This window comes from Saccostrea cucullata, unplaced genomic scaffold (genome assembly GCF_032062105.1).
Source record: "Saccostrea cucullata isolate Sc308-1 unplaced genomic scaffold, CSIRO_AGI_Scuc_v1 ctg9977, whole genome shotgun sequence".
Classification (NCBI taxonomy): Eukaryota; Metazoa; Mollusca; class Bivalvia; order Ostreida; family Ostreidae; genus Saccostrea; species Saccostrea cuccullata.
Window position 1 is genome coordinate 1 of NW_026924828.1, and position 24,937 is coordinate 24,937.

General features: G+C 31.4%; 1 protein-coding gene across 1 annotated transcript; it reads left to right on the forward strand.

Moving 5' to 3' along the window:
• Positions 1–9,786: 9,786 nt before the first annotated feature.
• LOC134267392 (parathyroid hormone 2 receptor-like) lies at positions 9,787–24,588 on the forward strand. The gene is made up of 8 exons (XM_062749611.1): positions 9,787–10,516; positions 19,384–19,489; positions 19,667–19,777; positions 21,046–21,164; positions 21,288–21,382; positions 21,513–21,666; positions 22,072–22,228; positions 24,469–24,588. The coding sequence occupies exons 1-8, from the start codon at positions 10,424–10,426 to the stop codon at positions 24,531–24,533; spliced, it is 900 nt and encodes a 299-aa protein (XP_062605595.1). The 5' UTR covers positions 9,787–10,423; the 3' UTR covers positions 24,534–24,588.
• The last annotated feature ends 349 nt before the right edge of the window (positions 24,589–24,937 follow it).

The window sequence follows — 24,937 nt, forward strand, 5'->3', positions numbered from 1 at the left end:
GTAGCATGACAATGTCATCGAATACAATTTATCACTAAGTCAAATACTGACTGACTCTTACTAATCGTGCGTTTCGTGGTATCTATAACAACGTTAGAATTAACAAAAAATAGAAACTTGTTTTATAAGGAGCCTGTCTCAGAAAAAAACTGGTCTCAGCAAATTCCTGAATTTTGTTATTTGGAAGACATTGACCGAGTATGCAGACGAATATCTTACATGTGTACATGTATTACTACAAAAAAGGAAGTCGACCCTTTTGATTAAAGACAGCATTCCAAAATTCTTTGTCGAAACTAACACTTTCCAAAAACAGAATGTGTTTAAAAAGAATGTAAAATGACATGACAAATATTAATTGACGACATAGGTTTTCGTCATTTCCCGATCACGACAAGGAGCACCAGGCGGGTGTAACCGGTCAGCAGGGGATAAACTCCATGGCACCTGATACCATGCATGTCTGATTTTTAGAGGTCTGTGTTTGCTCTTCTCCTATTTTGTATTGTTTTATGGACTTTGATATTAAATACTGTTTGTTTTCTCCATATCCTTCATTGCTATTCTGTAATGTACAAACTGCATTTCCGTGGTATTATATGTTTCCCTGGTCAATTCAATGAGTACACGGTGGGTGTTCCGTGTGCGACAAATATAATGTTTTGTATATTATCCAATCTCAGTTTTCATAATATTCGATGAAACCTTTTTTATCTGAGACTTTCCTTTCATACCATTAAAAAATTAATGATACTTTCACAGATTATTTATTCAATAATGCCATTGTGCACTTTGTTTTTAAATTTTTGTTCAGACACAAATTTCGAGTTTTCTATAGGAAAACATTTTCATTTATGCTTTCTATAATATTCAAGGGTACCAACCTCTTTTCTGCAACTTCTTCTATTCTATTGGATTAAATTTAATGAGACTTTCACAAAGTCCTATCATACTTCTTTATTTAACATTTTTGGGGGGTCTCCCAGAACAAAATAGACTAATTTCAATGATATGGGAGGGTGGGTATCATTTAGTGAGCTCAGTGTTCACAGTACTTCTACTGTAGTTTGATTGACGTTTAATAATAATTGTTTTTTTTTAACGTTTTTTCGCTCTAATTAGTAAATTCTGGATTAAGAAAATACAATGGAATGAATCTACCAACGTATACAATTATATTGCTGCAACAGTTGAATATGATCTTTTAATAATATATTCCTGACAGAAAGAAAACAAGGAGCAAGAGACATTTTCGATGCAAAATTGTCGATATCATACATGTAATAATGCTAACATAAAATCTACATCTTATTTTTATTCAGAATAGTGTTTTTTTTTTCCATGAAACTAATTAACTATAGATCTTTATTGATGATTGAGAAGGAAAATGGATAAGATAAATCATCCAATAATCGCTATCAAAATAGAGATATTAAAGATGATATGTCTCACTGATGTCAATAAAGAAAAGTTACGAGCTTCATCAGCAATAAACAGATACATTACGATATTTTTCAATTAGAAAAAAAGTAGGAGAGGTTGGATCAGAGTTATAAAAAAATCCGTTTTTCTCAAATTACTCAACTTGGTACGATGCACATACATGTATAAGTAGTAGTAAACAAACCTCAACAATTTTGCTTTTTAAAGGAATGTCCAGGGTTCGAAATTATCTCATGTCCGTAAGTCCGAGACTAGTTCGAGACTAAAAATTGTGTCTGACTAGCAGACCTCGTAATATGCTAGTCTGCATGGCCTAGTGCAAATCCGGACATATAAGTCAAACACACCTGCAGTTATATTAATTCTTTGCAGTTCTTGCAGATATGATATTTTTTGTATGAATGTATTTCATCATTTAAACTTCATTTTATTTGACTTCATCTAGATTCCCTTTTTCCTGAAATAAATATACAATGTGTACATGTATATACCTGATTATTTTTAAAATTCAATATATTAAGTGATCTTGATAACCGTGAATAAAAAAAGGAAGTTTTTCGCATCAGTACTTTTTTATGGAGTTTGACATAAATATAAATTGTATACACAAACAGTTCATCTTTTTTTCTCCAGAATTATCAATCATTTAATATTCTGACCTCGAAATGATACAAACTATATATTTCAAAAGATAGCATCTTCGAATGTCAAAAGTTTAGCTTGCTATGTCGATTTCTGTTTCGGTGTCCACATATCAATCTGATCGTCAATGAAATGAATATTAAGAATAAGAAATTCCCTAAGTAACAAAAAAAAATGAAAGTTTCCGTAATTGATAAAATTTTCTATCATACATTAAAAGTAGGTTGTCTTCGTTTTCTGCAATAAAAATCTAATCTCTTTATCAAGAATATTCTGACACGCCTGTACATAGGTTCTCACTTTTAATCTGTCTAGACTGGTTTTGCAGCAGGTGGTGTGTTAATTTTTTTTTTCTAAGGAAAGGAAAACATTTTAACTTTCCTGGTGCTGCTGCTTTTCTTTTTTTTGATATATGATAGACCAAATATCGTACAGATTAGTGTAATATATTTCTGAGCGTTTGACAATTGCTTTTCCCTTGGTCAAGATTAACATTTTTTCGTCATAAAAAATGATCATTTGTGAACAAAACATGTTTATATAAAAATAAACACGTGATTTTTCCTTTAACATCATAACACGTTTGTTAAGAGAATACATTGTCAGTAGGTGGCGGTAGATTGTTCGAACAACATAAAACCTTCTTGGATATGAAGATCAAATTTTAACATATCCTTGAATTTGGCAGTAGTAATGAGATTTAATGTATTAAAAGTACATAAATGTAAACCCTCTCTTTTCAAAAAAAAAAAAAAAAAAAAAAATTAGAAAGTGTTTTTAAATGCTTAAATGCACTGAATACTGAATAAATATCAACAGTTTAGGCATGTCTTCCAAAGAAGATTCATGTGCGTGAAATAATAAACCTGGCTATCATACACAATTAACACACCGTCAGTAATTCTTTAATTAAAATGATTTCAACTCTAATTTGAAGAAGTTTTGTTATATTTTGAGATGTATATTCGAAAAGTGGTGTCAATCAGATGTGGATACTAAAAATCCAAAGGAACATTTGGAAAACTTCAAATCACAAAAAAAACCCAAAATTCAACAGCATAAAATGTATGACCTTTAAACTTTTCATCAACAATTATCCATGAAAAATTTAAGTCCAGACTTTTTTATATGATAGGAACTCAGCTTTTTACTAACTTGTCATTTTTTTTTATTGTATTTCAAAATTATTTTTAAAAAACATTCTAATTTTACTCTAACTCTGAAGTTGATATTTAAACAATGTTAAAGGTTCTGATTGACAATATCTATGTTGTTTTGAGGAGCAGTTTTAATTGCAATATGTGGGATTTCCCATGGGCACCAATTACGTTCCATTATTAGCAAACCTATTTTTGTTTTCATATGAAGCAAAACTTTTCTCAAAGCTTATGCGCAAAATACACTTGTTGTGGCCTAAAATTTTAAGTTATATCGACGACGTTCCGTCAATCATTAATGGTAATTTCAATTATATGTTGATCGATATATCCCGGTGAGCTTGTAACTCAATATTTTATAAAGTTTGACAAGTCTGTTTCATGTTTAGATATACTTCACACTAGAGGCACTGTTAGCAACGAACTCACTGAATGATATCCCACACTTTTACCAAAGATTCTGTGAAAGTCTCATTAAATTTCATTCAGTAAAAAAACAGGAGTTGCAGATATGAGATAGGTACCCGAAAGCGTAACAGACTAACGGACGGACAGACAAACCGACGGACATCCCGATTACTATATACCCTCCCGCTTTTCAAGCTTCATGATAAATATTACAATCGTAAACTTCCTTTACTTACGCATCAGTATACCTCTATTACTTGCACATGGAGTATATGTCTCTCAATTCATTCAGTACGCGAGAGCCTGCTGTACATATACGTATTATGAACAATTTCTAAAAGTTAGTTATTTTTTACAGAAAATTTGCAGAAACAAGTATATAAGCAGTCTCGTCAAAAGTCATCATTTTTAAGTTCTATGATCAATACAATGACCTTGTCAGCAATATAAATATAACAATCAGTGATCAATCTAAGCTAGAAAATCTCCCAAAGAAAGGTAAAATTACAGACCCATTATCATGCTCTCACATTGTGCTTTGTCGGTCAAAGTGAGAATCGTGATCACTAATGATTTTAAATCGGTTCCATCTTGAAGGAAAATTGAATGATAAATTTAAGACAAGATGTCTGGTTTTGCAAACAAATATTTTTACGCCTTTATAAAATTACCAAAAATAATATTTTTTAATGATTATGTCAAAATACAATCATATAGAAAAAAATAATTTATAAGAGTGTATTTGCTACAACTACAACCCTGACATATTTCTCTTTTCATTGATGACCCAAGCACGTCTGACATTAGATACAAAAAGAGGGTTTAGCAGGCGTTTCATTTCTAAATGTTATCATTTCGATAAAAACTGATCTATATAGACCAAATAATGGGTGTATTTGAGAAAGCAACATCGCTTGTTATCCTTGAAAGTAGGAAATTTACACAGAAAACATATATTTCTAAGATGTGTTTTATAACACCCTCCCCCCTCGCTTGTAAAGTGGAAGGGTATACATATAATGATCGGAAACTCAGTTTGTCTGCTTTGCTTGGAATTCCCATTTCATATCCACAACACATCTCATGAATGAAATTAAATGAAACCTTCATGGAATTTTTTTTACATAGTGCCAGTATTCACCTTCTACTTTAATTCTTGATCTGACACTTATTTCGGGTTTTCAATATGGACAAACCATTGACCCCTCCATTCTTTGTACATGTAAAATGTTGAAGGATTACAATCAATCTCCTACCTGCAAACTGTCCTATACCACAAAATAAAATATAATGATACTTTCTTTCTTTAACATAACTCAAATGTGCACCTCCTGTTTTACATATTTCGTGTTTTCCTCCAAGAGCAAAGCATAAACCTTTATATTATAACTATACGGGAGGTTGGGAAATTCGAATCGTACTTTTTTCTTTGAAATTTAATTATTAAAATACATTTCGTTTGATAACTTTTTAAAAAATAAATATGTGGTAGAAAACCAAGCAATGAAAAAAAAATGGACATATTGTATACTTACAAATTGTAACTATTTATTTCTTTCTTGCTATTTATTATATTTTTTTCTAACGAAATATATGGAAATCACAAACAGTATTCTACCTCAGAGGTCCTTAAAAAAATAAATAGGAGCTGAGTAAACACGGACCACAAAACTATTAGAGGTGGGATCAGGTGTCATCGAAGATTGAGCATCCCCTGACGACCGCTGACACCTGCAGTGTGCTTCCTGTCATGATCGGGAAACAACAGAAACATTGCTCGATAAATAGGTGAGTTTATTAGGCCTACGGTGAAAAGTGGTCACATACAATGTTATCAATTCATTAAAGATTCAATAGAGAAATGAGAGAAAGTCAAGATGAATGTCATATGATTCTATGTTGTATGTCATCAAGCTAATGGCATTATTCATTGAACGTCCCTCGTAGCATTTATTCGAAAAAAAACGCCAGTCAGCATTTCACTTAATGATAAATTGTATTTGATGACAAGTGCATTATATTGGCGATAGAACTTAGTAAATGATAATTTAAACGAGACTGCTTATATTCTTTCTTTCAGCATCTCGATCGTTAATAGCTTACCTGGTTTTAAAATGTGTTAATTCATAGAGCACATTTTTGCGTATCGATACAAATCAGAGGTGCAGACTCCGTATAGAAATGAAATGTATAGAAAACGAACACTATTCAAGTCCAAGTTCATTAAAATATACAAGTCCGGAGCGGTGCAACATAGACGTATAAAATATGAGATGGGATCAGGTGCCATGGAGGACTGAACTTTCCTAGTTGACCTGTCTCAAACTCCATATGCTCTCTGTGATGATCAGGAGAGATACTAATTAGTTAACATTAAAACAAAGGCGTTTAACGATACTCAAGTAGTTAGTTTCTAGTTCACAAGATGCATGTCTCCTAGTTTTGCCAACTCTCAGAAACATTCTTCCTACATACATAGTAATAAAAGGCATCGATAGAATCAGAAGAATATGGAGATAACAAACAGTATTCAATCTCAAAGTCCATAAAACAATACAAAATAAGAGAAGAGCAAACACTGACCTCCGAAACATCAGAGGTGGGATCAGGTGGCATGGAGGGTTGATCATCCCTTGCTGACCGGTCACACCGTGTGCTCCTTGTCATGATCAGGAAATAACGGAAAAATCCGTCCTCAATTCAGTGTATAAATAATGGACTACTACTTTTTTAGCATGAAAAAGTCAGTCAGCATTTGACTCAATGATAAATTGCATTTGCTGACAAGGTCATTGTATCGACCATAGAACTTACGAAATGATGACTTTAAACGAGACTATTGATATTTTTGTTTCATCAACTTGCTTGTCAATAATCTACCTAGTTTTAGAAAATGTTCATACGTAGAGCATGCTCTTGCATATCGAATCAACTGAGATATATTGAGATATATACACTCCGTATGCAGGTGTTGAAGGTATATTGTTGCATAAGTAAGGGAAGTTGACGATAGAACTGTTAAAGTCGTCAAGTTTATCATATAGCTTGGTTGTTAGGTTACCATTAACGTCTTTTTCAAGTAAATTATCCAAATATGAAACATATGTGTCACACTTTGTTTTGACTTTAATCTCAAGCTCTCCTGGATATATTGTATCGACGTAGGAATGCAAATTACCATTGTCAATTGACAATACGTCATCGATATATCTGAAAGTCGAGTTGAAGGTCATAGCAAGTGGTTCTTTTTTCACGCATAGATTTTGCATAAATTCTGCTTCCCATGAATACAAAAATTGGTCTGCTAATAACGGAGCAGAATTGATACCCATGGGAATTCCAATAGATTATTTGAAGACCTGGTCTCCAAAAACTGCATAGATATTGTCAATCAAAACCTCTTCTTGATGTCAACTTCAGAGTATTTGTGTGTGCAAAAAGAATCTGTTTTAACAACATTATTTTGCAAATGACCAATGACCAGGTAAGTAAATGTACGAGTTCTGTTTTTATTGAAGAAGCAGCTGTCAATGATATCAAAAAGCCTGGACTTTAATTTGTCGTGAGGAATTGTTGTATATAAAGTTGAAAAGTCGTAAGGTTTTTGGCTGTTGATTTTTGTAAAATCTTGTGATTTCAAATTGTCCAAAACTTCTTTAGAATTGTTTAGTATCCACATCTGATTCACATCACTTCTAGAATATATAGTTGCCAATACTCTTGAAGTTTTTCCTTCACAATTGTCAATATCTTAGGGAGGAGTAACGAAAGAGGCTTTGTTGAACATTTACTTGAACCCACAATATATCTTTGTTAGTAAGGATTCTTATGAAGTTTCGGAATCCAATATATATAAGGTAGTTCGAATTCAATTTGGCTATGTGTAATATCAAAATATTCAAAACTGACAAATGATTTTAAAGAAATAGGTAAAATGCACATGTTAAACAGCTTTTATTTATCACAACAGTTTATACTATAGAAAAGTAATGGAAATACAATTATACAGGATATCTTGGTTATGTATGAGAGCATGATCTTTATTAATATTGAAAAAAAGTAAATCTAAATGATGAAAAATACGGATTTATACAAATGTTGAGTGTTGCCACAATTGAATTGTTTTCTCTGGACTTAAGTTAGCCTTGTGTTTACTATTGTCATATTACGATTAATGGTAAACCTCCTTCCACTTAGAAAAAAAACAGCAGACATATCTTTTACGAATCAGTGTCCGGTCGTTCGTCTTTAAAACGTCTCGATGAGTGAAAATCTTTTCTTATCAATGGTATATCTAATCCCGTGATTTACTCCAGTTGTCATATTAAACGTCAATATGTACACGAAACGATGGCCTTGGAGAATGATTTACAGTTTTATATGTACTTATCTACTGGGTTTAATTTTAACATTTTTATGTATTGTTTACAGCGCCTTTTATTTGTTATCAAGTGTATCCAAAATCAAAAAGGTATCAAGTATATAAGAATATTATTCCATATTGTATTTTAACAAGATATATGTTACTTATTGTTCAGTTACATGTGGAAAATATTTTCATTTTCATAATTGATGATCAATAGAAAGACATCTAGCAGGAATAACTGTCGAGTGATTTAAAACTTTAGCAAATGCATACATCAAACATTAATACTTTTTAAATATTTGGTATCGCAGCTTTAAGTTGTTAAAAAGCTGAACACTATGGTCACTTGGAAATGAACAGTTATTATGTGTAAAAGTCCGTTAAAAATACAATAAATAAACACCGAATGTGGGAAGCATGGGGAAGTATGTAACCTCTGCCGACCCGTCACACCTTTCGTGTTCTTCTTGTCATGATCGAGTAAAGAAAACAAATCCGTAGAGTAGCGAATAGATAGCGGTCTTACAATTAGAAAAAGAGATTATTATATCCAAATAAACCTTGTTGAATATTAATTGTAAACAAATTCGAAAGTGTTGATATTCTTGTTTCATCATTTTTTGTCAGTAGTTTCAGAACGTATAGAGTGATTTTATGTATTGAATTAACTAGGAGACATAATACATGAATCCATTTGCAAACGTGGTACATGTATATTGTTTCTGTACATTAATATTGGAAGTTTACGAGAGAAATGTTTAAGTCAACTATTTTAAAATGTATGTATAATTTTATTAAAATTTGTTTACCCATCTTTCTTGTTAAATATCTAAATATGAAACCATATACGTTATGTAATGCGCGATATCTTCAGTTTCAAGCTTACATGTATATATATTTGAAGCAATAAAAAAGTGAAATAAATATCAATTTTAGGACAACTGGATTCGATCTATCGTAGTTTTAAATCAAATTTTACAGCATATATTTTCTTTTCCGTTCAAAGTTTTCGAATCAGCTTTGCCTTCAATGAAATTCAATGCAAAACATTTACTTATAGTGCCAAACTTTGTTTTCATTGAAACTTCGTAAGGATGTGAAATTTTAAAAAAAAATAAAAATTTTGGTCTTTAAGGAAAGTGGCCATTCTTAACATTATTAATTTTGATCAATCTTTCGCTTGATAGAGTACAATCAATTTAAAGTAGAAGGTCGCAGTTAATTCTTTAGTATACCCTTAAAAATTGTGAATGGGGGACAAAGTTATTTTTAAAGTTTCACAGGGTGACACTAGGACAATTAAATTTAAATGCATTTTTTATTCGATAGCATTACTGTAATTAACAGTTTCATCGTAATTAATTATATCACCCGTCTGCTTACAAAGGTCCCAATATTTCACAGACACCATAGAAAGTATCGGATTGCAAATGTAACGGAGCAAAAATATCAAATAGCTGACAGATAATTGTACTTTTCGGATAAAGTCCCCTCTTAATGATATTAAATAGATCTGTTCCCCTTTTTTACTTCACTATTTTCATTTAAAGTCATTTAAATTTTTATGCACCCGGGTTTAAGATAACATTTTCATTGTCATTAACCGAAATTCTATAAGTCAGCAAACGGTGTTTTTAAATGAACATTTAATTTTCTTAAGGATGGGTTATTTTTGCTTGTTATTTTAAACTCCCCAGACGCAAGCAGTTCAAATATCCCGTTCTTTTAATTCTATGTTTAAAGTAACAGGTGGTTGCAATTTTATGTGCTTCTTGTTAAGACTGATATTGACTGTTTACGGGATTTATATATAAATGTCTAAAAACTTGAATTCCATGCATAATTATCATTAATTTGTCTGTGTCTCTTAAAGAGACAACAAATAATATTCTGTTTGGACCTGAAGCATATATAAGGAAGACGCTGTCCATTCAGCGCAGCAGATCATATCGAGAAATTACACAAGGAATATTAATCGCGGATCTATAAAAAGAACAGATCAGACTCAGAAAAAGAAACTAACAGCACAAGATCTTATTCTTCTAAGTCAACAGCAACAAAAGAGAATCACTTGCGATATGCCATGTGAATGCTGCAGAGATACGGACAGAAGCCCTGGACCATTATATCAATTTATCGCCCATGTTATTGATAACGCAACATCCGGGATACAGACAATGACACTGCTTCGCGATTATTGTTACATAATTCCAAATTATTGGTAACATTTTATACGGACTTTATCTTCTGTCAGATGCGCTTTCCAGTGCTTATGGGAGTATAAAAAGTTAATTAAAAGACAATATCATTTATTAGGTACGGAGAAGAGGAATGCGAGGCATTCTGAATCCCCAAGTTAAAACAATTCCGACACCATAATAAACGAAGTATAACCGCTGATTAAAGAATGGATGGTTTAATTAAGTTAGTGAGTTTTGTGACAATCGTGATATTTTTACCTGGACAAACAGTACTTGGAAGAGGATGTTACAGAGATCCAGTAAGTCGCTTTTTTATTTCATTCATTTTTATTTCATTTTTTTAAAAATATTTTATTGGTAAGGGCTGATTTTTTATATAAATGTTTAAATTTTAAATTGAGAAAAAGACTTGCATAGCAAATATAAAGATTAATTGATCATTTAGAAAGTTTGTCTGTTTTGCTCAGTGGATAGAGCCATTGCAATAGATAGGGAGGAGTTCCTCCTTATGTTGTGGTACCCACTGCAGGATGAAGAGACTAGACCTATACTAGGACGGCATTAATATAGATCTTGTCGCATTACTTGCTAATGATAGGATTTCTAACTTCTCACAGTTCCGCAACGATGTCTAAACTAATGAACTAATGGCGGCATCTGAATATAGTCAAATAAAAGAAAAGGAGTATCATACAAACGAAATTGAAAATGTGAAATAGTTTTATTTTCTATTATATGTCAATAAATTTAAGCGATAAGATAATTTTGCGAGAGGTATATGATTTGTTTTGAAAGAGGCATTTTTTTTTACTAATGCATTGTTCTAAACATGTATGATTATATATCCTTCGCGAAAAAGAATTTTTCCGAGCAAACTACCTCGTGATATCACGCAAAAATAAATTAATCGTGGATAAAATAATAGTTTGGTTTTCATTAACTGCTTTCTGCTACTTTTAAGAATTATCCAACTGAATTTTGTTCCTGATTAATATTTATCCCTCTTAAAGGCTAAAAGTTTCAAATTTAAAACCTTTAATTTACTAAGCCAATTTGTATTTTCATCAAATTAACAGCTACATTCGCTTAATCATTTTCGCTTAACAAAGATTTTCATCAAATCACTTTGAGGAGAGGGAACTCAAGTTATATAGATGCATCTTTTTTTCAATATTAATTCAGATTTGAAATTAATAAAATAAAATATTAAATAAAAGTTAAACCAAATTCATCTTTAAGGAAGTAAGACCCTTACAATGAAACATAAAGAAAATATACTTCTTGTTTCCCTCTAACTAGATATCACATATCTTTTACAGATAAAGAATTGAAAAATGTTAAAACATGAATGTTTCATGAATCTTTAAAACTAAAGACATGGCTGGGTAAATATAGAACCTGAGTTTTGCGGAAATTATTAAGAACACTTAGCTTTAAGATGTTAAGCAGATATCAGATTTATCCAATTATGTAGTATTGAGTGTATACCTATAATTGCCTAAAAAGGGAAATGCATGTCTTTCTGATATAATTAGTAAGTCGATCAAGTGGAATTCATTCGCAGGCAGAGTTTTCTTTACTGAATGTTCTTCGTCTTGTATTTATTTCTTGCCTGAAGGGAATACATTGAAGAACATTTGTGTGCAATAACTTATGTAATGAGATTGCCAATTTTACAATACGAAATACGAGTTAGTACATGTACTTTAACATATATTGGTATATATTATTCATGCTCAAAGTCCAAATTAAATTAGAAAACAATTACCAATTTTTAACATTCACCTATCCTTTAAAAAAATACCGAAGATGTCACAGACACAATTAACTGGACAAAAGAAAAAAATAAAAAATTCTCTGCACAGTCATGTCATAAAATCAGATAAAAATTGAAAGAACATGTTCGTTATAAAATGATGTAAAAAGTAAAAAAAGGTTAATACATTACTTGATATAAATTCAAATGTGGCCTCATAAATACAAAAACAAAACATTCTTTTATACATATATATGAGTTTACATTTGATCATTACTCTGTTAAAAAAATAGTGAATTTAAATGTTTTTTCCCATTTTTTGTTTGTTTCGGTGTAGATTTGGACAAAACAGCTTTTTTCATATTGCAGATGTTGGGGGCATTTTTGTGCTGTCGATTTTCCTGATGCACTTCTTATATAAAACAGTTATGCTTATGGTAAAGATATTAAACTGATCTCTTACAACATTTTTGTTAAAAAAATATTTAAGCTGTAAACTTATCACAAATCTCGAAAAAAAAACGTCTTAAACTTTTTTGGATAAATAGCAAAATATCGAAACAAGTTGAATTCCTATTTGAAATAACTCATAAAAATTTAATTATAGACAAAACAACGTCACTGTAAAGTAAAATCTTTTAACAATAAAATTAATCAAATATGTAGAGATAAGGAGCAGTATTCAAACTCAAAAATTCATTAAACAATGCAGAATAGGATCAAACCAAAATAAAACATCAGAGGTGGTATCAGGTGCCATGGACGATAGAGAATCCCCTGCCGACCGATCACATCCGCCGTGTGCTCCTTGTCACGATCTGAAAACATTCTTGGTACAATCAAGATTCCTCAGGGCCTTTAAAACATAATTAATATTTTTTTTTAATATATAGAAAAACAAATTTCTAAAACTAAATGCATTGGACTAAATGAATCAAAAATATCTTTAAACATATCTAAACAAGCAGTGTTCTATTTAAATTGAAAAATATATACATCTATATATTAAATGATGGAGAGCGCAGTGGGGCAGATGAGTTGACTAAATTCTTTGAGGAAATGATACCGGTTTTCAGGACGCATCTGGCTCTAGCTAATTGCTACTGTGTACCACCAACCGCATTAGCAATTCAAATGTAAAATATTTTAACGAAAGACAAACAACCGATATTAGAGAACAAGTCTTGTCGTTAACCAAAAAACGTAATACAGTACGTATAATGAAATGTCAAGATAAATGTATTCAATCTCGAATTTTCAAATTAAATTATACGAATCTTTAGCAGAAGTGAATATAACGAGAAATAGTTTCTATTCCTTAAAACCAGTTAAAATAATCTATATGTTCATCAGTTGTGAAGATGAAAAAAAGTGAATATTCTCAAAAAACAAAGTTAATAGTATAATACAAATTGTAGCAGGACTTTTTTTTTTTAAAAAAATCAATTTGGTAGGATCAGGTACCATGACGTGGTAGGCATCTCCTGTTGACCTGTCACATCAGCCACGTGTTTTTTGTCAGTAATCTGTGTGCTTTTATAAATGCGATATGGATAAAAATATGCATTTCGTTCCATTCACTTCGCTTCAGTGGATAATATCACAGATCTTTGGAGGCATAAGATACGAATCAGAAACAACCAGAACCAGAAACAATGTCGGTAATGATCGAGTCGTATCCAGTGACCGTCATTTGCCCCTTGTCTTTGTTCAAACCTTACACATGTATGCATGGCCGTATAATCTATAACAAATCAAGATATTAGCTGAAATCACTAGAGGACATTTTATATGACCTCTAGATCTCGTTTTCCTGATAACTGATGGAGGTGGTCATCTGAAGTTCGTCAGTTTGAAATGGGACTGATGTCCGTACTTGTTAGATTGTCTACAGAGGAATGAACATATACGTTCTGAGCTGTCACTTCAAAATCACTCCTCTTAGAAATTATTCCCATTTGTGTTAATAAATACCAAAAAAAAAAATCATTTATATTCGTTGAGCACCAATTTTCGAGGATTTCATTGTTTAGCAGATCAACGAATTTAAATGTTCATTGAATTAAGAAATTTGTTATTCATTTGTATAGGCAATGCTTTAGTCCATGAAATTACGTATCCTCGAAAACGTCTGTTTCAAAAATCCACGAAAATTAATGAAACCACAGTAAATATTAAGTTAAAATAAATACGCGCTAGATTTAAAGTGAATGTAATGGTGAACCTAACCCAATAATTGTTTCACATATTTCACAAATTTTAAATACCTCATTTTTTACACTTTTATTCTTCCTGCACACCACATGTTGCTAGATAGCATCAGCCGATGATGTATGAGGCTTAACTCAAAGTAATATTCAGGTCGTATCAGGAGTATCGCTCTTCAGAAGGTGTTCTCATTTCATTTAAATTATAACTCTCTCATTAAAATTATTAAAATTATCCGCTTATTCTAAAGATAAATTTAAGTTTTATTTCTTTTTTTTAACTCTATTTCTTTACCCATTTTTTTTAAATTGACTTCGATCAAAAAAGGCAAATACAAGATTATTTATTTTTTGTAAAATCTCTTTTCAGATAAGCTAAGCCTTATACTTTATAATTCAAAAGGTAGAACAGGAGTCTCGAGAGTTTATAAAGGCTTTAGGGAAAATTTGCTTTTCATTAGATCTTTAATCATTTCTCATGCAAAAAATAAAGCCACTTCACAATAAAAAAAAAAACCCAATAGCCTGCTAATATCTAAAGAGATTATACAGAGGTCAAATGTCACTTTTTTGACAAATATTTGCACTTGTCATTGAGATAAAATTCTGATCAAATATAGCCGACTTGTCTAAAAATTCTTACAAGTTTCTAAAAATGTTCAGTTGCTATTTTTAATGCACCATTCAAGCAAACACAGCGAAAAAGACACGATAACACAAATATCATTGAGATAAGCCGAGAACAAAAAACTGACTTGGTATTCATATTTCACGATCTGATCTTAAGCACTGCGCAGCCAATTGTTCTAAGGTGTTCGCCCGCGAAGAATCACGCTTATCAGCGATACACCACTGCATTTAAGCTGTTTCTCAACAAAAAATATCCGTCAATGGCGATTCAATCTGGCACTCCCGGTGACAATTACTGACCGGTACATAGGCTACGTGTTCTTCAAACCGTAATTAATCCATTATTGACAAAAACAACGCCTATAAAAGCAATCTTGTCTGTTGATAATTAATGAACAGCAAGTTCAAAGTTAGGGTACTAGTAATTGATTCATATATCTATTCGCGGAAAAAGAAAATCTAGTCACAGAAGATAATTTTTATCAATCTTTGATTGCAGCTAGTTGTCTGTTTGTCAAGGAGACGCATCAGGGATATGAAGGGATAACTCGGTGCATATATTCGGAAAAAGCGCTCGTTGTTTACAAAATTATGCTTGATTAAAGACAAATCAATAACACGTATGATATAGAATACTACGATGAACGCATGTGATGGCAGATTGTCTGGGGAAAGCTCAGTTACAAAGACACAAACAGACTGCTTTTAACCAATATAAACATGATTAACGAAACAAATTATAAGTTCATGTATCCTGCTCTTTATTTCTTAAAGCAAATATGTCTTTGACAAAATACTTGAATGTTTATATTTTTATTCATATCTTTAGAAAATTAATTAAACGTAACTTATTGAGAAAGATATTCGTTATTCGTACTTATTTACTTGTATAATGTTTTCATTTCTAAAACTTCTTTGGATGTTTGCTTATATTTTAACAAAATGATTTTACAGATAATGTGTATTTAAAACACATTAAATACAGAAATATTATCATTATTGGTTAAGATTGGTTAAGATACTGCTTTGCAACATCCTTCTTTGAAAGTATAATTCTTCATTTCAAACTCTATATACGGAGTATTGATTTGTCATGAAAATAAGATATAGTAAAGAAAACTGTGTGAAGAATAAACTATGCTTGAAATTTAAAATAAAAAAATTCTCCGCATGCACTCAAGTCAATAAGTAATGTGAATGTTATTTTTAGAAGACATTCAACACATTTGTCATATTTAAGTCAAACTTTTGTTTTTAATCTTTGTTGTATTTCATATATGATCTAATGGTTTTTTTAATCATATCTTTATCTGTCAAGCCTTTGAAACCAATTGGTCAGGCTTAAGTCTTTGCCAGAGTTTACATTAAACTTATTTCCGTTTATGTTTGTCCATATGTTCGCTTTTATTTAGCTCTCTTAAATCTAATCAATGACTTAGTGTCTATAATAATGACGTTGATTTGGTTTCATACATACTGTTCTTTTATTTTTTTCAAATCATAAAAAAAATGTGGTATTTAATTTAGTAAAAAAGAAAACAATGTTAACTAAGTCCCCTAGTTAAAATCATTTGGAAACCAATGTACAGGTTACTATCCCCCGAAATCAGCATAATATACTAAAATTTGAAAAGTAAAACGGCATTTTACGGAAGAAATAAAAACATGCCTCACTTAATCAAGAATGCTTTAAAGTATAAACGTCCTTAGAACGCATATTTATAAATCAAACTTTTACACAAATTATACCCAATAATTATTCTTTTGCTTAAGATATTGGAAAAATACAAAAAGAAAATAACACGTAGTTTTCAGAGTAAATTCATCGCAGTTTTCTTTCTTTACTACTTTCAGTTGTAAGTAATCCGTAATTGATTATAAGCATATTCAAAGGTAAGGAAAACTGATTGAAAACACGTGTAATTGTAACGAATGTCGCGAAATATTGGTTTATAATAATGTGCATGTATCATTAGTGTTAATTGCCTTTATGTTGGAATATAACCATCAGAAATATCGAGGGAAAACTCAATGCACTATTTCGTAAAAGTACATATATTTTACTGCATATAACTTTGATGTACGAAGATCAAAACATAGTTAGTACAAAAAAATGCATATAGAACTCTTATGACCTCTTCTGTCATTAGAGTGTACGGAGGTCGATCCCCGATAATATTACCATCTGGTTGTTTTATATAGACCAACACATACAAGTTTAACTGAAATGTTAAAAGTTCAAGTGTCCCCAACTTTCAATTTTTCTTTATAAATAGTTTTGAATATTTAGTTCTCTATTCATCTGACAAAAATGTAAAAATAAATCACTGAATAGTTTATACGCAAGAAAACCCACTTGTAATAATACCAGAAGAACTTCTTATGGTGTTAAATGAAAATTCAGTATTTTTATAACCTTTTATCTCATTTTAAACGTAGGGTTATTGAAATCATGTATATGTATAGAAATGATGTGTTTCATGCAGAAAAGCTTTTCAGTTAAGCAAAAGATTTTGTTCTATTGAATCTTACTTGTGCTTTATGTCTTCTCTTCAAAAGCAATTTCTGAATTTCACTTCAATGAAAACATATACATGTAAACAGCGTTGTTACAACGCACTTTGAAAAATTACGCACTTTCAAAAAATTTTTTGAAAAATAATTTTTTTTTCAAAGTGCGTTAATATCGACCATATTAACGCACTTTGAAAAAAATGTAAAGATTGATCAATATTCCTTCAAATAATCGGTATGATAAATAACAGATCCTGGTTTGATAATTTTTTTATGATAAAGTCACTGTAGGACCTGAGATATTGACGTTTTGAATATTTAAGGTTTTGATAAAATAAAAGTGAAAATTAAAGGGTCTTGAGTGACGATTGTTTATGTTCATTAATTCGTTTCTTCTTTTTTTTTTAATTCAAGTCTTTGATAAGTAGATGTAAAGGTGTATATGTCACTAACAGAGGATAGCTTCAAGCAACTTAGCATTTATCGTAATAAAAAGGGGCCAATTTGATTGTTCAAAACTATGAAAATTCATTCTCTCTCATACGTTTTACTGTACTTAAAAATTTCTAGCTTTAATCTGTTTTAATTAACTCATTTATTATTGGAAGTTTTCAAGGTCATACCAGTTAGGTAAATACATAATTATATGAATGCTTTGAGTATAGCGAAGACATCGAGACTGGGCGAAGGGCCAGGGGAGGGGATTTTTTTTAACTTATTTTGGAAAGATATATACATCGTATAAGCATTGAAAATGCAGCGTACCCTTTTTAGGTTTATTGCTCCCCTCCCCCGTTTGTTACCGACACCTATGTATTGGAAAGATAAAGATTTGGACTGAAGGATCTTATACCCGTCTTCTCCTCTTTTCGACGGGAGTAAATCAATTCATTTTTGAGGTGAGGGTTAGGATTAGTTTTTTGAAAGATAAATAACAAATAAAATCTTTCCATGACTAAAATATGATTTTTTTTTTTCAAAGTGCGTTAAGTGTCTCCATGGTGAAATATATTGATGGAGACTCTTAACGCACTTTGAAAAAAATTTTTCAAAGTGCGTTGATTTTATCCCAATTTTGACGCACTTTGATAAAATTTTTCAAAGTGCGTAATTTTTTCAAAGTGCGTTCCCACACAGCGTTGTGTTAGTTGTATGGAATATGATTTTTTTTTCTCTTCTTTTTATGAAAGTGTTTTATTCGATGCAATAATATAATATAATATAATATAATATAAATTCATTTCGAATGAAGTACCTTACATGTATACGTAGTTTTATTTCATTTCACGAGAAATAAACAAAAAAAAATTGTATTGCATTTTTAACAAGAGTAGTATAGTGAATTTAGTTAATGAAAATTTACGGTAATCGATAAAAAAATCGTTCATATTAATTGAAACTGTTACCATCACAGAAGTACATGTTAGTAACATGCGTAAATTGTTATTAATTTACCTTTCTGTATTTTAAAACCTAGTCATAACTTTTAATTTTGACAAAATAGTTAAATTTGATATGTTCGTTGCATTTTTTTTTATTCTAAATAGCTTCACGATATTTTACACTTTAAGTTTATATAAAATTCATTCAGTTGTGCACATCAAAGTAAATACAGTATCCCGTCTGTGTCATGTGATCTTTTATTTTTATATTTTGAATAAAATATGTCGCGTAAACATATACAATTCATCATTCAGTCAAATGTTGACTGATGATTTCATACTTATTGTAAGCACATTAGATACACACTACCATGTCCACGGGGTTTTTTTCCGTTATTTACCGATCATGATAAGAAGCACACTGCAGGTGTGGCCAGTAAACAGAGGATGCTTACTCATTCATTGCACCTGATCCCCTGTCTGATATTTCTTCTGAGGTCCGTATTTGCTCTGCTCCAGTTTTGTATTGCTTAATGGACCTTTGAGTTGGAATACTGTTCGTAATATCAATATATTCATACAAAAGAAAGAAAAACACTTCAAAAATCGAAAAATAAATAAATGTCAAAATTCTTAGTGGCGTTACATATATTGTATTTCTTTTTCTTTTCTTCCAGAAAATATATACAGTAAAGGTTGCAGCTGAAAGTCAACATGTGCTAATACTAAAGGCAATGATAAAATGTCTAAACTCTACGGCACCATTAGATGAAAAATTGAAAGGTATTCCAATTATTTTTGATATTCTATAAAAGTTTTAACATACATGTAATAGTAGTAAATAGCCATTTCAAAGAGACTTGAATGACATCAAAATCAATTAAGTCCGTATTTTTAAACTAAAATTTACTAAAATGAGACTAGAATACATCGCATATAAAGTGATATTGTTATTTTCAGGACAGTATTGCCCTTCAGTTTTCGACAACCTTATGTGTTGGCCACACACGAGAGCGGGCATCGTACTACAACAAAACTGTCCGGACTATATTAACAATTTTAACACACAAGGTATACAACCAATATTATCAACAGGTCTTTACTCTAGCGGAGCAATTTAAAAGGATGGATTCAGAACTGTATGTGTGTCAGCCCCCCTGTGTTCCCTTCTTTATTTATCAAACTTTGTGTATCGTGAAAAAAAATCCCTGTTCAACAAAATCTTCCGAACTTCTAAAAGTATTGTATATATGCTTTTCGGGAGCTGGACATGATAAATACCACAGGTATAAAACATTTTTTTTTATATATTTTCTGGTCAAATCTTATCCCGATATACGTTGATTAAAACCAAAACGTATACTTAGAAAATACAATTTATCATTGAGTCAAGTGCTGACTCACGTTTTCCATATTGATTGTAAGTCCATTACTTATACACTGAATTGACGACGGATTTTCCTGTTATTTCTCGATCATGACAAGGAGCACACGGCGGGTGTGACCGGTCGGCAGGGGATGTTCACACCTCCATGACACCTGATCCCACCTCTGATGTTTAAGAGGTCCGTGTTTGCTCTGCTCCTATTTTGTATTGTTTTATGGACTTTGATCTTGAATACTGTTCGTTATCTCCATATGTTTCGTGGAGAGTACGAATACTGTTAGAGCTCAAACGTCAATCCTAACAATACAAATCAGAAGCAGAACAAACCTCAACCTCTTAGAACATCAGAGGGTGAGATCAAGTGCCGTGGAATAGTAAGCATCCCCTGTAGACCAGCTACATGGTTTGTGCTTGTTGCTGAAGAGGTAGAAGAAATATAAGCCATGGTCCCTTTGATATTGTCAAGATTACAAATATCTGTTTTATTTTTACACTTTTTTATGAAGAGATGAGATGGTAGAATAAAACTGAACAAATAAGATTATACACCGAGCCGCTAAAACGCGGTAAACAATGTATAATTAGGGCCTCACGATCTAACTGTTTTTACTGAAAATATTTCCTGGTCTTTCTACCATCGACCCGTTCATTCACCTCTGTCGTGGACTCGCGTATGTCGCAGTGTTAAGCACAAGAAATAATGGCTCAATTGATTATAATTAAATTCCTGCACTCATGTTTGTTTTATAAGGTTGTATATTTTTATAAAGTACATCTCTTACATGTTATCTTAAAAAAAATTAACATTGAAATATCCATTTTTTTCTTAAGTGAAAATTGTTAATTCAAAATCATTGAAGAGGTGTCTAAGATAAGAACGAACGTTAAGTCTGAAAGGGAAATTGCTTCCGACTGAAAAGATTTCCAATTTTTTAAATTCCTATTTTTTCAGAGAAAGCTCGGCGAGAATGTCTATTTAATGGTACATGGTTCATTCATCCAGAGACGAATGCAACATGGACTGACTTTACCCAATGCATGCGGCCGTACAATCCTACCGATCCTCTAATGGTAAAAAACTCAAATACTAGTGTCTCACTGAGATATATAGGAAAAATATTATCTTAAGAGGTCAAATTTAGTTCATGACTGCTGTTACGTGTGTTCATTGATTAATTATTTTTTTTTATTAAGGAGGATTTGCCAAAGATTGAGAGATTAAATATGATCGGCTACTCCGTGTCCTTGACCTTTTTGAGTGTGGCTGTCGTGGTGATGTTGTCCTTAAAGTAAGAATCTTTACTCTCACGTCACAAAAAGAAGGCACCATTCTCGTGTCTGACCATGCCATTCTAAAATCTCTTAAAATAGCTTGTCATTGCAGTGACAGAAATAAATGATAGATATATTATTTTGCAGGAGATTACATTGTCAGAGGAACTACATTCATATTAATTTATTCGTTTCGTTCGTTCTGCGTTCCATTATCTGCCTCGTCAAGGATGTATTCCACACGCCCGACGGTGACACCAGAGTTATCAATAATACAGTGACCTTAACCACCCTCGGATCGGTGAGCTATATCTTATTCTCCTTAGCAAAGTCAACGCCCTTTTTCCGCGGCATATCTTTTTATCTTATTGAACATTTCACTTGCACAAGCATTTATCTAAATTTCTTCCAGTTAATAATTTCCACTTGATTTGTGTTCGCTAATTCCTTGAAGCCAACAAAAAACCGTAGCATATTTTGATATGCATAATATAGTTTACTATCATAATTCAGCAAGTTTAAAGCACAATTGTTTTGCAAACGATGAAATAAAAAAAAGATATTACACATTGAAGGGATTGATAAAGTATAGGCTCTGTATCTATATAAAAAGGTGTAGAATTTGTACATGTATCAGCAAAAATGCATAAAAACAGATGACAATATTTATATATAAAATATAGCTCTTTGTTTATACTTTTTTCAGAACTGGCCGTGTAAATTGCTTTTCTCAATATTTAATTACATCATAGTTGCAAACTACACATGGATTTTTCTAGAGGGACTATTCCTTCACAATATAATCTTCGTCACGACCTTCAAGAACAGCAAGCGATTCTTCATGTATATCATATTTGGCTGGTGTGAGTATTATTTCAAGAAAGACAATCTCCTCAGCTTCAAATTAATATGTGCCTTATCAATTGATCTGACTTTTAAATCGTAGAATTTCCAAAGAAGGAAGTTTTAAGCCTGCTTAGGAAAGGGAAAGCTATAATTAAGAATATCATTAGGCAAATGTAAAGTTCAGGTGAAATGCGAACTTTAAAATAACATTGATTTTTTCTGACAGGAAATCTTCTTATCACTGGATGGGAAGCCATTCTGCCATCATCTGCCTTTTTATCAAGAAACGTTTTCATTTATATACTTTGAAAATATTGAACTTTTTATATAAAGTTTTAAAAGCACTGACAAAATAGAGTTCCACATTTCATTCACTGTGCTGAATGAAAGCGTTTTTTTATGGAATGCAAAACGTGACTTTGCTTATAACTTGCATAATAATACACATATGCGATGTGAGAGAAAATAAAACAGTTTTGGTGCTTACAGAAATGTTAATTAATATTCTAGATTGAAACGATAAAAAATCTCTATTAGAAATAGTGTCTAAGCTGGTGCGGACTTATGAAATAAAATAAACGGAGATAAAGAACAATACCCAAGCTCAAAAGTCCATAAACCAATTCAAAAAGAGACAGAGCAAACATGGACCTCCAAAACATCAGAGGTGATATCGGTGCCATAGAAAAGTGAGTTTTCTCTACCGACCGTTCACACCGTTTGCTCATTATCATGATCGGGAAATAATGGAGAAACCCGTCATCTATTCAGTGGGTACAAATTATAAATTGTATTTCCTGACAAGGTCATAGTATCAGGCATAGAACTTACGAAATGATTTCTTTAAACGGAACTTCTGATATTCTTTTTAGCTTTTTTTTTATGAATCACTTGGGTCACCTGAGGTTATCTTTGTCAGGTCAAACAGAAGTAGAAACTTCTAAAAGATTAAATAAAAGGAACAAAGGTTAAACGTATATAGGAAACAACTTAGTATCACATTATAACTGATAAACAGAAAAAAAAACGTTTGCATGCACCTTGTTCCAAGGATTTACATAGAGAAATATACACGGTAACAGAAACCAAAATGGTAATACAAAGGATATTGATTGGTTATATTAATGTATAAAGCTTTCTATTCGGAAGCATTTAACGCTTATAGAGAAGTCATATAAGGTTAAGTTCAACAGGAGTTTGACCTTTCAAGGGAACTGTAGCAGTGAAGGATGTGATGATGATGGACCTCATTTTTCTGTCTCATCTGAGGACATCTGACTTTGACATTCTGTGTCTCGCGTTTGGAGAAGAAATAGTCAATTTTCATGAACAATAGTCGTAGATAAATGTTTGATACAACTCCGGACATAACAGAATGGAATCAGGATCCTTCATTTGATAAAGAAAGCAGTCAAATTATGCACGAGAAGTGAAATAAAACTCAAATATACTGTAAGAAAACAATTTGAACTAAGCGCCAAGATTGACCTCTGACAACAGAGAAACTCCACGAATGCACTTCTAGGCAAACTCATCCACATGTTTCGCCTTGTCTTGATCGGATAGTTTGTCAACAATAGATGAATGTACTGATTCATTGAAAGCGATGGGCAAAGTGATTTGAATTTAATAAGAATATCAACATATTATTTAAAGTCGTTATTTCGAAAGTTCTATCGTAAAAATTATGACCATGTGAGCAAATACATTACATGTATTTCAAAAATCAAACGCTGAGTAACTTTTTTTTCTACAAATTTACAAGACTAATTGTCAAAGGATTTTCCCGTTATTTTCCCGATTATAAGGCAGGGAATACTTACTCCGAAATAACACATAATCCAAACTCTATGTTTTAGAGGTCTGTGCTTGCTACATGTATGCATGCTCATGATTTATATTATGTGAATGGACTTGAGTTTGAAAAAATTGTTCGATGTCTTTTTATATTTTATATTGAAAGACGAACAAAATTCTATATACATACGTAAAAACGAATGTGTTTTGTTGGAGATTTACATACAATTTACTAGGTTATACAGAAATTCATACTTACATAATAAGGGACAGGCAAAATGGTTCCATCTAAAAAAAAATCATTTTTTTTATAAATACATAGTATTGTTGAATATATTAGTGAAAATAACTCTACAGATGTTCGAGTATATATAACTATTTTCTTCCTTTATTTTAATTAAGATCATCTACAACGGGATGTAAAATACTGAATTAACATATTCCCCTTTTCTCTATTCAGGTTCACCTCTTCTTTGCATAATTCCATGGGTAATAGTTCGAAGATTGTTAGAAGACACTTTGTAAGTTATGTCCAAATATAGTTTTCATTTTAAAATGTTTTCTTCAAATCTCATATAAATGTGACGAAAGTTTTAATTTTTATGTTGAACATTTGGACAGATAATTCAAAACTTAATCAAAGAAATGGTACTTTATATTTTTCCGTCTCCTTTTTTTTCTTTCAGATCTTTTCTGTTATGATTAAATTTGCTTTATGTTCCACATGAAATTATGCTGATTCATTATAAACTCGAATTAAGTACACCATATAATAGAATTATATATTAAAACAAAGGTCCTTTTGAATATATTGGCAAAAGATACTCCGGTCAAATTCACCAGTTTTAAGCTGATAGATTTTTTTGAGCGACACATCTTAAAAATATTGTGAAATTAACAGGCACTTATTAAGAATAATTACATTTCAG

Excerpts from the sequence above, each read along its gene's own strand:
- LOC134267392 (XM_062749611.1), top strand. The coding sequence starts at position 10,424 with ATGGATGGTTTAATTAAGTTAGTGAGTTTTGTGACAATCGTGATATTT. Across the intron at positions 19,490-19,666 it reads ATTAGATGAAAAATTGAAAG|GACAGTATTGCCCTTCAGTT; the intron begins GTATTCCAATTA and ends TGTTATTTTCAG. Across the intron at positions 21,383-21,512 it reads GTGGTGATGTTGTCCTTAAA|GAGATTACATTGTCAGAGGA; the intron begins GTAAGAATCTTT and ends ATTATTTTGCAG.